The sequence below is a fragment of the Dryobates pubescens genome, chromosome 5 (genome assembly GCF_014839835.1).
Source record: "Dryobates pubescens isolate bDryPub1 chromosome 5, bDryPub1.pri, whole genome shotgun sequence".
In the NCBI taxonomy this organism is placed as follows: domain Eukaryota; kingdom Metazoa; phylum Chordata; class Aves; order Piciformes; family Picidae; genus Dryobates; species Dryobates pubescens.
The window spans coordinates 20,583,898-20,602,097 of record NC_071616.1 but is presented as its reverse complement, the minus strand read 5'-3'; the positions used below and the strand labels follow the sequence as shown (position 1 = coordinate 20,602,097).

Below are 18,200 nucleotides of genomic sequence, written 5' to 3'. Positions count from 1 at the left end.
GTATGTGCTCACCAAGGCACTGCAAACCCCCCTTGATTTTACCCTTAAGTTTTTACAGGAGAACTTAAGATTCTCTAAGATGTTATCTTTTACCAACAGTTTATCTCCATTCTTCTTAGAATACATAGAATACATAGAATAAACCAGGTTGGAAGAGACCTTCAAGATCATCGCGTCCAACCCATCAACCAATCCAACTCCGCCCAAGCAACTAACCCACGGCACCAAGCACCCCGTCAAGTCTTCTCCTAAAAACCTCCAGCGATGGCGACTCCACCACCTCCCCAGGCAGCCCATTCCAATGTGCAATCACTCTTTCTGTATAGAACTTTTTTCTAACATCCAGCCTGTATCTCCCCTGGCGCAGCCTGAGACTGTGTCCTCTTGTTCTGGTACTGCTTGCCTGGGAGAAGAGACCAACATCCGTCTGTCTACAACCTCCCTTCAGGTAGTTGTAGAGAGTAATAAGGTCACCCCTCAGTCTCCTCTTCTCCAGGCTAAGCAACCCCAGCTCCCTCAGCCTCTCCTCATAGGGCTTATGTTCCAAACCCCTCACCAACTTTGTTGCTCTTCTCTGGACTCGTTCCAGCAAGTCAACATCCTTCCTAAACTGAGGGGCCCAGAACTGGACACAGTACTCGAGGTGCGGCCTAACCAGTGCAGTGTACAGGGGCAGAATGACCTCCCTGCTCCTGCTGGCCACACTGTTCCTGATGCAGGCCAGGATGCCATTGGCCCTCTTAGCTGCCTGGGCACACTGCAGGCTCATGTTCAGTCTACCGTCGACCAGCACCCCCAGGTCCCTCTCAGCCTGACTGCTCTCCAGCCACTCTGACCCCAGCCTGTAGCTCTGCATGGGGTTGCTGTGGCCAATGTGCAGAACCCGGCACTTGGAGGTGTTAAATCTCATGCCATTGGACTCTGCCCATCTGTCCAGCCTGTCGAGGTCCCTCTGCAGAGCCTCTCTACCCTCCAGCAGATCAACTCCTGCGCCCAGCTTGGTGTCGTCAGCAAATTTACTGATGATGGACTCGATGCCCTCGTCCAGATCATCAATAAAGATGTTAAAGAGCAAGGGGCCCAGTACTGATCCCTGGGGCACACCACTGGTGACTGGCTGCCAGCTGGATGTGGCACCATTCACTACCACTCTCTGGGCTCGGCCCTCCAGCCAGTTCCTAACCCATCTCAGTGTGCTCCCATCCAAGCCATGGGCTGACAGCTTGGCCAGGAGTTTGCTATGGGGAACGGTGTCAAAGGCCTTGCTGAGGTCCAGGTAGACTACATCCACAGGCCTGCCCACATCCACCAGGCGGGTCACCTGATCATAGAAGGAGATCAGGTTGGTCAGGCAGGACCTGCCCTTCCTAAACCCATGCTGGCTGGGCCTGATCCCTTGGCCATCCTCTAAGTGTTGCGTGATTGCACTCAGGATGACCTGCTCCATAATCTTTCCTGGTACTGAGGTCAGGCTGACAGGCCTGTAATTCCCTGGCTCATCCAACCGGCCCTTCTTGTGGATGGGTACCACGTTGGCCAGCTTCCAGTCATCTGGGATCTCTCCAGTGAGCCAGGACTGATGAAAAATAATGGAGAGTGGCTTGGCCAGCTCATCTGCCAGCTCTCTCAGCACCTTAGGATGGATCCCATCTGGTCCCATGGACTTGTGGGGGTCCAAGCTGCTGAGGAGAGCTCCTATCACTTGCTCATGGAACACAGGGAAACCATGCAGCTCCCTGGCTCCCTCTGCCAGTTCTGCAGGCCAGCTGTCTGGTAGACGTTCTTTCCAGCTAGTAAAAACTGAGGTAAAGAAGGTGTTAAGTACCTCTGCCTTTTCCTCATCCTGTGTTACAACATTTCCTTCCATGTCAACCAAGGAGTGGAGGTTGTCCCTGCCCTTCCTCTTGCTATTAATATATTTATAGAAGGACTTTTTGTTGTCCTTCACATCAGAGGCCAGCTTAAGTTCCAAATATGCTTTTGCCTCCCTAATTTTCCTCCTACATGCCCTAGCAACCTCTTTAAACATTCCATGGGTTGCCTCACCTTTCTTCCAAAGATTATACACCCTCTTTTTTTCCCTTAGTTCAATTAAAAGTTCATTACACAGCCAGGCTGGCCGTCTGCCCCGGCGGCTCCTCTTCCGGCACATTGGCACAGCCTGCTCCTGAGCCTTCATCAGCTCTTTCTTGAAGCAGGTCCAGCCCTCCTGGACCCCTTTATTTTTAAGGGCTTTCTCCCAAGGAACCCTCTGAATTGTTTCCTTGAGCAACCTGAAGTCCGCCCTCCGGAAGTCCAGAGTGGAGGTCTTCTTGCTGGCCCTCTTAGCTTGACTGAATACTGAAAATTCTATTATTTCATGGTCACTGGCCCCTAAACAGCCTCCGACCACCACATCACCCACCAGCCCTTCCCTGTTGGTGAAGAGGAGGTCAAGCATAGCCTTGCCCCTGGTAGGCTCACGCAGCACCTGGGATAAGAAGCTGTCCTCTATGCAGTCTAAGAACCTCCTAGACTGCCTCCTCTCTGCTGTGTTGAGATCCCAGCAGATGTCAGGCAGGTTGAAGTCGCCCATAAGGACAAGGTCAGGAGATCTTGAGACAGCCTTAAGCTGTCTATAGAATGCTTCGTCGACATCATCCTCCTGGTTGGGTGGTCTATAACAGACTCCAACCAGGATGTCTGCCCTACCGGTCTTCCCTCTAATTCTTGCCCACAAGCATTCAACCTGATTGTCCCTAATCTCTAGCTCAATGGCATCTAGTGCCTCCCTGATGTACATGGCCACCCCTCCACCCCTTCTTCCTTGTCTATCTCTCCTGAACGCTCCATATTAGTTAAGAGGGGCAGGGGGAGAAGGAATGGCTTCCAACTATTTAGTTACATCTACAGAAAGATCTTTCTATTTGCTATAGTATTTGCCCTTCACAGTATTTTTTGCAGACACAGTCTTTTAATTTCACATCTGTCAGTCATCAGATGCTGATTTCAAAGGGGCACTTCCACAGGGACTCTTACCCTTTCATAATTTCCTCTTGCTTTCACATCATGCCTGATGTGTTCACAAATACCAATATATTTCCAGTTTTAGAAGTAACAACAAAAAATAGCTTGTTTCCAATAACACAGGAGTTTAGATGTTCATCAATCTAACACTTTCCAGAATTTTAAACTCTCTTTGGGAAACAGGGAATCTCCTATTCATACAGTTAAACAGTCAATTTACTTTCTGGACAGAAGCATAAAAAATAAAAAAGATGCAATCACTGAATTAAAGTTCTTGTGTGACCATAAGTTCCATAAATTTATGAATCGATACACTTTTCACTATGAGCAATTTCCACAAAGACCTTTAAAGACCACAGTGTGGCATTCCAGAAAAATATTACAAATGGTGGCAGTGGTTAAGGTATTCTGACTTTTAGAAAGACAAAGACTGGGCAGTTGGAACATGATGAGAACTCACACTGAGAGACATCCATGGCTGCTTGCCTAAATAATTAAGCAAGCATGAAAAGCAAATGAGTTTTTAAGGAGAGTGTCTGTTGCTGGGGAAAGAGGCACCTGTGGTTATTTGATTCATTATTAACATTTCTAGTATAGTGATGCCTGAAGGTCCCAACCAGGTTGTTTAAATTAACTCAATCAACACAGCAATTTGCATAGGGGCAATAAAGGCAAATACAGTCAACATCATAACTTTAAATGAAGAAAGGGTATTAAAAACTGAAGCAAATTAGTACAGTGTTTAAAAATACACTGTTTTGCTTTTCTCCACACAAACTGTATTCCTTATTTTTTGGATCCATAGTGCAAGTAGAACATTATATTTAACCTCGAAAGACAATAGAAAAAACTACAAACACACCAAACTCAGCCTGTCAGACTGCACTTCAAAAAGAAACACATCCAAATTAAGCAGCTGCTTCTCATGCTACACTGTAAAGCCTTGCTTTCAGTCTGGGGACTCCAAAGGGAGAGCCTACTTTTTGCCAATCACATACATGTAATTCTAGCTTTCTTCCTTCCAAAAGCACAACAGTACCATAAACCATTATTGTACCATCTATGCAAGAAAGTCAGACTAATTCATGACAACCATAGAGGAATCAGAGAGGCTGATGTCGCCTTTAGAAGAAATAAAAATGAGTATCAAAAATCACACACAATAAAAATCCTTCTGGACAAGAAAGTACTGTTACTTAAATGGAAGATAAAGAAGTAGGAGGTGAGAGTTGCATTTTGAAGTGGAAGAGAGACCAAAGGAGGACTAGACCAAGCAAGTACTAGTTACTGATTTTCACTTCTTATGCACCCTCTTCCCTTATTTAAAACCCTAGCTAGTCCAGGATGGAATGCATCTCTGCAGGTCTCTGGACCAACCTCCCACTCAAAGCAGTGTCAGCTACAAGAACAAACTACATTGCTCAGGATCTTGAAAAACATCGATGGTCAGGGACTTCAAAAAAGCTTTGAGTAGCCTGTTTCAATGTTTAGCTGGCCTTATGGTGAAAAACCTTTTCTTCATATCAAGTCAAAACACCTCTTTTTAAATCATTATGTCCGTTGCTGCTAATCCTCCTGCTGTGCACTCCTATGAAAGAGCCTGTCTCTGTCTAATATCTTTTCAGTAAGTATTATTTAACAGCAGGACACACTAGGAACACTGAAAATTATATTCCAGTAGGCTGAAACTGGAGATCAAAGCACTGCCAACACCTCTTCCCAAAGTCTTTTATAAACACATTGCAAAGACCATGGCAGTGGAGGTTACAAAAGACTAAAATAGAAACTGCCATTTTTGAGGATGAGAATGGCTACATTTCAGCACATTGAGCTGAAAATTTTAGCCAAACAATTCTCCAGGTACAAGGAATGAGTTACTCTGAAACAGATGAGCACACCTCAACTGCTCAAAACTCGGGCCAAGGCTAGACAAGCTTTGCAACTCACCCAAACAGGCAAGGCCTGTCACTTAGATTGGATCAACAAAAAAGCAAACAAAAGGCCTGATTACAGACCTCTCTAAAGACTGTATTTGCAAGTAAAATGCAGTATCTGAAAATATAAGCAAGTACTTTCCCTGTCAGAGACTGATGACTGATCTTCCTTCCAACTCAATCAACATTCAGCTTCCCCGCTCCACACAAGGAAAGAGCCTGATTTGTAGCAGTGGTCCGGACATTTTCAGTTCATTTCAGATAATGCTTTAAAGTCTAAATGTACCAGAGACATACTGAACCTGGCAACACTTTGAACACGAGGCTTCCAAGACACAGGACATACTTCACCTGAACTAAAAATGGGAGGAAAAAATACCAAAGAAATTGCCTTTTCAATTAAAAATAAGAAGACATTCTGGCTTTTTCTGAGATGACAGCAATTTTGAATCTCCAAAAAACTATTATGAAATGCAGCAGTTCTCAACTGGAATAAGACAAACTCCCACATCTCAGTCATCAGCATAAGAGGAAAACTGGTATGACTACTTAGATTGACATTAACAATGAAAATTAGTCTCTTCTATTGCTAAGTTTTAGCAGCATAATACTCTTCTAAAAGTGCAATAAACTCTAGGGACAGGTGGGGTTTTTTATGGTGGTGTGTTTTTTTAATAGAGAATGGAGGACCAAATTCCAAAGCAATGCAATGGCATTGTGCAAGAAGTACAGACCAGTGCATAAGAGGCCACACTCACAAGTTCCCCTCCTTTTTCTTTTTTTTTTTTTTTTCCCCTTTCTTAAATAAAAAAAGCTAAACAGAACAAGAGAGGAAAAAAACCACAAATATGAGAGATCATTAAATGACTAGTGATTTGCGGGTAACAGCAGATTCAAATGTTACTCTTACTTTTAGCTGCCACCTGTGTCATGTGAGCTACAGAGGGTGTTAGCTCCCCTGCACTTGCTAGACACTGGTTGAAGGTGACTGATGTGGAGGGTGCCACAAGTAAAACACAGAATGGCAAAGCTAATATTGTTTCAAGATGCAAAGATGGCCAAAGGAAGCAACGGATGGCCTTTATCACAGGCTGTCATTATCTTTTTTTGCTGGTACCTGGAGTTACAAAGCTTACTCTTTGGTTTGATTTTCGATTAAGCAATACAAAAAAGGGGTTTGTCCTTTTTTCTTCCCTTCAAATGCACTTAAGCCTATTTTAAGGTGTTCTGAAATTCAGTCAAGTAGCCTCCATGAAGACACTTTCTAAGGAGGCTCCATTTGGTAACTTTCTTCAAAAAAATTCCTGTGGCCAGATGATTCATAGCCTTGCAGGTCACTTCACCTACCACAGCAACTGAGCTCCATCAGGCAGAAAATTCTAAAGAAAAATCTCAAAATTTGCTATTAGCACTTAAGAAAGAATTGGTGACAGTCAACAGGGTCTCATTTTTAGACCTTCAGATGTAATTATTTTGTGATATAAAAATGACACCTCTCTCATTTTACAAAAAAACACACAACCCAAAACAGTTACATGGACCAGTATGATATATTTTGTATAGACAAGTCTGAACGTGTTAAATATTTTGGAAAGATACTACTACTGCTGCAAAGGACCTTTCTTTAATAACATTCATAGCCCAACTTCAGGATGGGAGAACTGTCCTTGGGACAAAAACAAAACAAATAATCCCAAACACCACAAAAAAACACCACACAACCAACCCCCAGCACTTCAAGGTACTAAATTATAACCTAATAAACTAATTGATTTGTTTTTCTAGGCATACAACCTGTGGGCAAAGGCTGAATCTAAAGCAGAATGTATTGAAGTTTTCTACTAGGCCATAAACATTTTGCCACCCAGATGTTTTAGTTTTGTTTTTTGTCATTTGTATTTTAAACAAGCTCGGGGAGGGGGGGAGGGAAATCAAGGTAGGACCTGAAAAGTTAATATGTACCTTTTTTGAACAGGACTTTCTGGCTAGCTAGAGTTAACAATACCATTTGAGATTCCGGTTTGCTCAAATTCACCTTAAAGAAGCTATAAAGTAGAGCACATCAGAAATCTTCACCCAGCTAAATACATAAATACAGATCATGAAACTAAAATTTTGCATTTTTTACCCTCTTTCTGGGGTTCGTTGTTTCCCTATTACTAATCTGTCTGTCCCATCTCTTCAGTTTCCCCTCTTTAACCTTTTTGGTCCTCATATGCCCCATCTCAACAGCTTTTATGGCTGGAATGTACAGAGAGGAAAAGACAAATCATTCAATTTTTTTTTTCCCCTGTTCATACTGATGACACAGCTTTTTTATTATTATTTACAAATAGAATATCTCTTCTTCCTTCTCACACTGTGTGACTATTCTTTATCTTTACTGTGATCATTCTATTTCATAACCATCACCATGAAAAAAATCACCTGTGTTTAGAAGGAAATAACCCTTCCATTGAAGTATTTAGTTATAAGTAATCAAAATATTTCAGAAAAGAGAGAAGTTACTAATTTTAAGAATTAAAGATTCATTTGATTATTGCAATTCCAGCAGACTGCTTCAAGCAATAAATAGTCTTCAGAGGGATGCCATTTACCAAGACAGCTGGGAGGACAAAAATAGATGTAACTAACCTACTCACATTGTATGTAAAACAGTTGTAACAGAGAATGAGGGTAGGACAGCATATGTCAGTAAGACTTTCTATTTCCACATACAGAGCAAGTACATATTTCTCTCAAAATACGTTTTATGAAATACATCTCTGTAGTACAGTAAGCCTTTTGCACAGTATAACCTATGTAAAAAGTTAATTCTGTCTTCAGCAACTGCTTTTACAATGTTTTAAAAATGTTCAACAACTGCCCCTGTGCTATTGCAGTGACTCTGAATCTTGATGAAAGGACTGTACTAAATCCCCATGTTACTTGTGACATCAAAAGCAAAAAATATTTGTTTTACATTTAATTTCATTGAATAATTATTCTGATATGGAAACCTAGCGGGTTTACAATTCAGAAGTTTTAGAGAGAGTTTAAAACACCCCAAACAGCCCATGCTTACAGCTCTTTGCTTGCAATTAAAATTTAACATTTTGAAAGTTTGGAACACAAGGGGAAAAAAAAACAAACAACATACAACAAAACAACAATACCTGAAGAAGATCACTGAGGTCAAGTAACATGTCTGTGAAGATGTCAAGGAATGCACACACTTGTGGAATGTGACAGTGCTTCTTAATTTCACTAGCAAGAGAAAAAAGGAAGAAATGAATCCAGGTTTCACTCTCAAAGAAAACAAATACAGACTAGGTAACCTGGATGCACTGCTTCTGCCAGCAGGTAGCATCCAGCTAATAGTTCCACTTCCCAAAAAAATTGCCAGCAGCCACTGCATTTACTGCACAAGTTGTCTATGTGGAGTGGTGGTCCCAAAGCACAAGCCAACACCTTACAGTACCTGCCATACGCTGCAGTCTAAGAAAGACCACAAAAAACAACACAAACACACACACAAAAAAACCCCACCAAACAAACAAACCATCCACACAAACAAAAAGCCAAACCAAAACAATAATAGCAAAGTACAATAGTCTCATTACACTTCATTTAAGAACATAAAACATCATCAGTCTCCTATGCCAGCTCAGGAGCACAGGATTCCAGAAAAACAGATGGAAGAGCAACCTAAGAAAACTACAATAACTTTCTTTTGTCCTCTTCTATGAGCTGTCGAAGAGCTGGAAAGAGAAAATTGCTTGGGCTACACTCCCCTGACCAAACAAATCTGTTGAGTTTTCATTCCCTCCATCCTATCCTATGTTGGGGGGAAAAAAAAAATAAAAATTAGCTTACTGTCGACTACTCCTTGTGGATGCACTTGGAACTCAAGAGCTAAAAACAAGGCAAGCAAATTTCAATTGATTTCATTGAAAGTACACACACTTATATTGTTTTACAATAAATGAAAGAGAAAAAAGAAAACACACCATTAAGCCTAAGGTACAAAGGTAGCCTTCTCACTGCTATCAAAGTAACAAACACAAGCTGGATCACCGATCAGCTACTCAGGTGTGGCTTACACATTGTAAAAGAGTTCCAGTTTTACCACTATAAGGAATGTCAAAGTAAAGAGTGAAAGGAAAGTGTGTAAGGCAGGCAAAGAAAATGTATGCAGAGGTGTATGTGTGTTTGTCTTTGTAGCAATGTGTTAAGAAACCCAGTACTAAAAAAAACCCACAGATGTCAGTGTAGTTGGTACATTGCAGTAATGCAAGAATTAAAGTGTGTTCTTCCTAAAGTACACTACAGTAATACACTACATTTTCCCCCTAAATATCAGCTGTGGAAGAAGAATATTTCAGATGATGTAATCAGTTTATACATAAACATTTGCCCCCCTAAGAAATTTTATCCTTGCGCATTTTCAATCCTAATTTGTTTTTGAACTCGTATGAATTCAGTACTCCAAATCCGTTACAAAATTCAACACATTATGGTAATATTATTTGGTGAAAGCTAATTTTAGCATTAAAAAATACAGCTGGATACTTAATTAGCTGAAAACTCAGTATGCCTTTGAAAATGTCCAAAATCCTTTATTGATAGCATGCAAGACATTAAAGGAATATTAAATTCTAACACACTATGGAAATTGCTAACAAAAACAGTCCGTAAAATATACAACTTACAAATCTACATAGAGCAACACTAAATTAAATGCAACCTTTTGGTCAAGGTACTGAGAAGGGAGAAAATGAAAATACTTTAACAATGCAATTGCCAAGGAACCATAACAACTTTAAAGTCCAAACAGATCTAGGAAGAAATCACTACACCAACTTCATTCTTGAGAAATATTCTAGGCCTGAAAACATTCCTAGCTTGTTACTAACTTGATGTGTTTGGTTATTCTATGCCCACCATGAGATACCTTTGCCACTGAGATAAACTAAAATTATCACTCACATCTAAAAGATTTGAACACATCTTAAGGAAAAAAACCCAAACCAACAACCAAAAGCCAAACACCCCTGCCCCCCACAAACCACACTACCAAACAACAACTACAAAACCAAAACAAACCAACCCACCAAAACATCAAAACACACACACACAAAACCAATCCCCCAAAAAACCTCAGAGCACTAAAAGAAAAGCAGCTCATAGGCTGAAGAACCAAAGTGAATGGTCCCAGTGTCTCTCTGCTGTTGCTGGAAACAGAGGATGAGTCAGGAACACCAAATGTTTAGGTGAGCCACAAAGCTTTTCTAACCTAGGCATTTCAGTAACAGTCATGAAATCTAAATAGCAAATTATACTTCATCCTCTTCAAAATGATAAAAATGCTGTGGTGGAATTAGGATTAGGGCTAGGATTCACTTGCAGGGCTCAGGCAATTCTAAAGCAATTTAGAGCTACACTATGGACACTTCAACACACAGTTGCTTTGCTCTTCAGAGAAGTTAGTTCAAGTGTCCACTGAAACTGTAAGCAAAGGTCATAGTAAAAATGTGGCATTTCTGGATTTCATTTAAGGTAGCCTCCAGCAATCTCTCTCCCTGATTAGATGTGTAGCTGCTACAGCACAGCAAAAGCAAAGGGGAAATTTGAGTCATGCAGTAGCAATGGGTTGGCCTTTACTGTGAATATTGTGAACACAATTATCAGCAGGAAGTAGTTGTAAAAACAGGCAGTTGTTTTCAAACTCCTTTTCAGAGTTGGAACAGTTCAGGAGTACATACAACAGCAGCTGAAAACAGGAGATAATACTTAATATGTATTCAAAAATTACACAATCATAAGTGTTTTCTTTGAGGCCAAAAGAAAACAATGATAATATTACATACAAAGCCTGCTAGCACATGGAAAAGTTCTAAAGAGATAGAAAGCTATTGTAGACATACACATACAATACAACAGGACAAACTCACAAGCATTTAGGTTATAAATGCACTCAACTGGGGAAAGGAGGAAAAAAAAAAAGGAAGAGGAAAAAAGCATTTAATAGTGTCAACTGATTTTTTTTGTTCATTTTTCAAGCTAATTTCACCAAGGTATGCATTTGACTGTCCAACACTAAAAACTTAAACCAAAATGAATTCATCCTAAAAGATTTACTTCAAAAGATTTAATTCATGGGAATCCTTTGACCAATGTGATGCAACAGGTCAGACTGAGTGACCATAACACTCCTTTTCTGCCTTTATAATCTAGCAATCAGTGGATAATGTGAGTGCCCCATGAATCACAGCAATAATGATCTCACTCTCAGCACCAAAGGAAACAGAAGTTGATGATTAAATGAATAAAATGAGAAACCTAAAACCCTGAACACCAAAACAAGCACGCATTTGTCTGTCCAACCTGTTTCCCATATTCCAGCAATTCTAAGGTACTTACATGCAGTGAAATTCCTTTGTTTTTCAGTGTTAGCATTTAGGAGGAGGCAAAACTGCCATTTGCCCAAGTCATATATAGAGATGCAGAAATACATGGCAGAAGACCTTTTTAAAATAACAACTGTCATTTACAGTAGAGTCCTGCCCCTCTGAAAAATAATTTTTAAATACAAATCTTTACTTTAGTCTCTGGCAATCTACAATAATCAAATTCATGCTATTGCATCAAAACTCTTCTACTGCATAGTGTGTAGTCTGTATCCAGGACATACAGACGTGTATAAAAAGACAGTCTCTAATAATTGTTTTAGTTAATTAGTTTTTGTAGTGTGCCCTCAAAGTTTACTTATTTGTACAAGCTTACCACAAAACCAGCCATACCATGGAAAAAGAACTGGTACAAAGAAATCATGACAGCAAGCCACTCAGCAGAAATTTGACATTCATAACAGCGGTTCTCTCCACTAATGAAGCATAAACTTTTTTCAATTGAAGCTAAAATGTTTCTAACACAAAAAATAAAACCTGATCGATTAAATGTATCAAATATTTAAACATAAGGTCACTCTATACTCAGTAAGATCAGTTCAGCTGGCTGCAAACAAAAAGAAAAAGCGAAGCTGAATAGGAAATTTGACTGAAAAGCAGAAAATTTTCTGATTATTAAAATTTTCTCAAGTTCTAAATGTAATTAAGTATTTGCAGTTTCAGTGTTAGGGTTCTGTATAAGCTACATAAGAGATGTAAACTTCCCAGAAGCATTTACAATAACAAATACATGGAGATAAAACAAATGGCAGGGTGGACATAAAAGTGATACCAGGGTTAAAAAAGGAAACAAAAGAAAGAAGTGAGAGCATTTGGCTGTCCCTGAACCCACTTTTCCACCTTTCAGTTCAACACTCAGTTCACAAAGCTCCCTTTCCATATTTTTTCATAGACCAAATAATTTTTGATTATGACTTCTCACAATTATATATCTGCTGCTTTACAAACTTCCACCCTTTCAATCAGCAATTAATTAAAACTGACTGACAGCACTAATTGTTTAAAGTAAACATTTCTTTTTGCAATGAAACAGAATTAAAAATTATTAGCAAATAACAACCAAAACCAATTCTTTTGCCAAAAACTCATTTGTGATAACTCTAATAAAAGCTTTGCCTCGAGGCTTAAATCCTACAAAAGACAGTTTCCAAAGTTTAAGTTTGCAATTTTGCCCATGCAAAGAATCCCTATAGCACAGGCTGCACTTGAGTATAGAAATAAAAGCAGCATTTAACACATCAAACTGGTAAACACAAATGCCATTTTTATAAACAGCTACTTCATTTATGTGTGGATTAATGCATGGGGAAAAAAAATTGTGCTTCTTTGTCTGTAGGGTTCCCTCCCCACCCCCCCCTTTGCATCCAGCTCATCTCTGGGGGGAAAAAAAGACAAAAAAAACCCAAACCACAAAACCCCCAAACAACAGTATTTTTCTGTATTGTAAATTCCCACGTTAAGGACAAAAAGCAGTGCCACATACTTTCCCCAGGTAAATGAGGATGTTCCTTTAATAGTTCCCTTTCAGAATGTGCAGCATCACTATCTTCATAGTTAAGACAAAGTTTGCAGCAGTAATTCAGCATTGTACAACAACCTGGGCAGATTATTGAAAAGGGGACAGGTATTTCAGACTCCTTCAGCCTTCCCAATTTACATTAACAGAAAGGGTTAGAGGTGTCACTTTCTGGCTTACTGAGATCTGAATTAGACTCTGACACTAGTTCTCTCCTCTATCTCTAGTGACTGTAGACAAAATCTAGGGCAACTGGGCTGCTGGACTGGCGCCGCAGCCAGTTAGACTGGATGGATCCCATGCCTGTGAGCTACATTAGCCTCCAGACTCCCCAATGAATGTACAGCTCAGTCTTTACTAAATTAGTCCTGTAGTTTTTCTTAATAATTGTCTTCAGAGTCATTCCCATTTAGAGGAACATTTTCAAAAGCAGGCTGGGCTACCTGAATATACAGTGAGTATTCAACACTTCTGAAAACACTGCCCTTGGAGAATAGTCTTCAAAGGGTTTGAGTTAGGCTGTATTTCTAGTACTACTGACTTCACGTAAATAACCTGGTTTGTGAGATATTGCAATGTTTTTACATAGTCACATGTAAATTTACAGTACAGTGCAACACAACCCCAAAAAACCCAACAACAAACCAATTTCTTGTCCCAAATGGCTTGTACAGTCAACTCTCAGTTATTCAGAATACCAGATGGATAAAATATGCAAAGAATATATGCACTAAGCTACTGAAAGATAATCTAGTTAGCATATTTACCTTGGGAAAAGAAAATTTAGGCAAAGAATGAATATGCAAACGTTAATTTAAAAGTTTTGAGAGAAACAAGGTTAATATTCAACCTGGATGATGTGACCATATATAAATAACAGTTGGCTATATTCAAACAACAAAAAGCCTCCAAACAAGAAAGAGAGACCCTGTCCCCTGAACAGCAAATTGAACAAGCACTGGTGAGGGAAAACAAGAGAGGTTGCTAGGAGAAGCAATGTTTAAGGAAGAACTTAAAAGAAGAGCAGGGCTGGCAGACAAGAATGGGAGAGGCACCAGGAAAGGAGCAAAGCTCAAGCTGCAAGGGAAAAAGAAACAAGAGTAAAGAGTAAAAATCACTGCAGAAAATACCCAGTGTCTGAAAAGAGTTCAAACACATAAGCAGGTATGAAACTTCACAATCTGCACAGAAGATAATTTGATAATAAAATGAGCATTAAAAAAAAGGCATTTGGGAAAGAGGACATTGATTGTAAAGATTTAAGTAAACGTAAAGGAGTTAATCTCTTTTTCTTGTGTACAAAGTCTGTAAAGGTTAAGACTTTTGTATCAACAGCAAGAGAAGCCTCGCAAAACTCAGAAGTGCGTATTTAGAACTATACTGAGATGACAAGTGGGCATTCAGCAGAGCACCAACACACACACATCTGAAAATGTAAAGCAAGTTGGCTGAGACAGAGAAGTGGCAGAAACTAGAAGCAGAGAAAAATAATTTCCCACTTAGAGGTGGCAACAGACAACCAGCACTGTCATGAGCCTAACACTCTGCTTTTCAGAAAACTTCAAATGCAAGAGTTTGTAAAGAAAAAAAGCACAACAACAAAAACCCCCAAAACAAACAAACAAACAAACAAAAAGGGCAAGCACACAACCATCACAAGCCAACAGAACCTGCCCTCAAACTGCCCATTACCACTCCCTTCTCTGGGCTGCTTCCTGTGCAGCAACATGGCAAACCAGGCTAGGGAACTGTCCAAAATACTTCTTTTTTTCTTTTTCTCTTTGCCCATTTTTAGCTGGATTAACTCCCCAATTCACATGTAACTGCACAAACACCTGGGCTGATAGAAGGCAGAGCATGAACTAGGGGAGGACTGAGCAGGCAAGGACAAAGCAAGATGACTTCTTTCTGAAGCCATGCCAGCTCACAACAGCTTAAAGCATTCATCAAACTAGAGCCCCAGACAATCTCTCAGTCACCCATCCCACCTTCTCAAATTTCTCTTTTAAGTAACACTGTTTGCAGAGCTCTCCCCAGCTTTCTCAAAACACAAAGACCTACCTTATCTGAAAAAGAAACAAATAAGGAGCAAAAGCCTGCAGAGTGACTACTTTATAGTAAACCAAAATCTTATAAAACTGATAACACCTGCACACACAGTTCCTGTGTGAAAGTTTGTCACAGTACTGCTCTCATTTACACATAGTAAACATCCAGATAGATTTTATTTTCTTTTTAAATTAGCATTACAGTGCTCAATTAAACCAGAAGAAAACTAAATTCTGTAGATGTGGAATGTTTTACATTTTTCATGCTTGAAGTCAAGTGTTACATCTTTGCTTACATACCCACACTGAAGCTAATACACTGGTATTAAGTGCTCCTCAGAGAATTATCTCAACAGACCTTTGCTGGGATGGGAGCATGGCAGCTGCTGTACCCAGCACTGGGACATGGCAGAGTATCACAGAAACTCAGGCGCTGCTTTCCCATCAGTGTCAGAGAATTGGCTTTATCCACGAATAAGCATCACTGAATACCTTATACACAAAACTGTGCCACTCATTTAGCAGAAAACTTATGATGCTAGAGCCTTTGTTTAAAGAAAAAGTACAGCTTCAAAAACATGAATTTCTGCCATTCTGAGGCTGCTGACTCCTTAAGGGCCTTCAGTGAGAAGTATAACATTGGATGTGTTCCTATTTTATCAGCATATATCAGGTAACACAATGGCAGAACAAACCCTTCTGCATCATGTGCCTGTAGGCACATACCACCTTTACCTGGATACTTGCTGCCATGCAGCAAAGGGAACTCTTGCATTTAGAAACCAGGCAGTACTGGAATATCCCTCCCACTTACTGGTGTACTATTAATCAGAAAACCTCATCTTGCAGTAAGCAGAGCTCTCTGCATTCACACCCTCCCTTATACCTACAGCACTCTGCTGGAAAACACCAGGCCCACTGGCTCAAGGGCTATAGCCAGCTCTCTCCTGGGGCACGGACCCAGCAGCACTTTCACAAATGCCACCAAACTGTTAAATAATAGTCTTGTAGTTACCAAAGACAGTTGGATTGAAGGCATTATAGTAACTCATGATAACTTCCTCAATCACTTGTCTTTGTTACAGAATTTAAACACAGCATGAAGCTGAGAACTAGGCACTTGGTCCTCAGTTTATCAGCATCACTTGGGAGTCAGGACCACACACCACTTTTACACTGGCTGAACTCCTCCAGGCAGTCTGGTTTAGTCATTTTCAATAAAATAAACAGGAGAACATGGAGCTAAACTGATGCACCACATTGGTGGGTTGAGGAATCTTCAACCTCTGCTTTCACTTTAAGAAATGCTACACTAAAAGTTTGCTACACATTCACTGCAGCAGAAACCTACGTAAGTCATAACAGCACGGTATGCAGCATTTGTTTTTATTAAAGAGAGTTACATTTTCTAAACTGGGCTTGCCTTATGGCTCATGAATATCAGCTTATCCCAAATGAATTACTAATAAAGCATTTTACCAAATATAGAATAATGCGTCTTTCACAAGCTATGCTTTAGAGTGCCACTGTAGGCTTTCTTAGCAGTAAGAGAGCAGAAAATTCAGATTACCTCCCTGTACAGTTATACAGGTATCTTGAGATATGGTACCAGACAGAAGCAATGGAGTCGGCAAATCTGAATTTACTAACCTATGGACAACATGCAATATGCTACCATTTCTCCACTTTTACTTCACAGCAATGTACAAAGGAGAGATTACCTTTAGCCATCACTAGCAGGGTGAGAAGACATCTGCACTTCCTGAGACCCCAACTGAACAGGGCTCAAGTAACAAATAAATAAATAAACTAATATTTTAATATAAGTTTTTAAATACCAACTATTATCTCTAGTCCTGAAAGGTACTTAAAGTGTTGCATCATACTTTCAAATTAATACAACTCTCAACATGACACATTCCCCTTCAAGGGCAGACTTGTCCTGGGTTAACACGGCCTGCTCTCATAAGCTTCCCTCTCTCCCCATTCAGATGGGAGGAAAAGTAACACCAAGGGGGGAAAAAAAAAAAAACCACCAACAAAAAAACCCAACCCCCATACCAAATAAATCTGGGCCGACATAAAGAGTTTTACTGGAAATTATACCATTTATCTTTACCTTAGCCTATTTGTCAAAAAGTGCAGCAAAACACAGAAGCAGCAGAAAAAGCAAGAAATAAAATGGTTCCCCACCAGCAACACGCAGCGGCCAGCCCAGCAGAAAAGACCAGCAGCCCAAAAACTAGAAACTGAAAGCGGCAACCAGAACAGGAAGCCTCTCATCTTGCAAACTGAACTTCAATCCCCATGATACTTTGCTCCAGCTCCAGTCAGCACCTTCACTTTGAAGCGGGCATGATGGCAGAATGGTATTGAATATCATCAGCACATGCAACTCAACCCGTGGCACTAAAAGACTGGATTTTAAATTTTAAAACTAAATAATGTATTAAAACTTGCCCCTAGAAAAAGATTTAATTTGGTCCTTGAACAAGTATAATAGAGCAGGTGAAGGGAGGAGTTTACATGGAATGGAAGAAAGACATATCTAAGAATTTAAGGTAGCTCAATTCTCAGAGCATCCAGTTACAAGAATAAAATTTTGAGATCATCTATTGAGCAGGGAAAATAAAGCTCCAGGTATTTGATACACTTGGTATTTTATCTACACGAAAGGAAGGGAAATAAATGCTTCCCCTTGGGAATCAGTTTCTTCCTAAGAAATTGAAAGGCATAGCCCAGAGGGCTGTGTCTCAGGATGCTGGGTTTCTATTTCCATTTTTGCCACTGGCCCACAAAAAAATATTTAATCCTTCTTTATCATGTTTTTATAATGAAGACAACAGACTCACATTCTCTGGTGAACTGCTCTGACATCTTCCGATTTTATCTTACCACTGTAACTTGCATTTTGACTCTGGGGTTCTCATGTCTCTCCAAAGGGTCAGAGAAATAAGCTTTCAAATATATTCCAGCTACGATCTCCCAGCAGGTAAACTAACTTGATAGTCAGTGATTCTTTTTCAGACCTTCTCCCTGCCTTTCAAAGATCCAAACTTCATTCTGTCTTAATGCACCCCCCTAACTACTAGGTTTATGATATGCAAATCATAATAGATATTTGTCTCCCTGTCCAAAACATGCAAAAAGGGTTTAAGAGTTAAGTGACATCCTGAACTCCTTATAATAAAGGGATGCAATGCATATCACAGATTCAGTCCCTCCTTTCAAGTATGCCAGTCCTAAT

General features: G+C 40.0%; 1 protein-coding gene across 2 annotated transcripts in view; it reads right to left on the bottom strand.

The window, feature by feature from the left end:
- Window positions 1–18,200, bottom strand: part of BRF1 (BRF1 RNA polymerase III transcription initiation factor subunit) — a 181,883-nt gene that overhangs the window by 98,267 nt on the left and 65,416 nt on the right. For both annotated transcript variants that reach the window (XM_054161745.1, XM_054161746.1), the window contains exon 4: window positions 8,096–8,127. In XM_054161745.1, coding sequence (XP_054017720.1) covers window positions 8,096–8,127 — 32 coding nt within the window. The remainder of the gene's footprint in view (window positions 1–8,095; window positions 8,128–18,200) is intronic.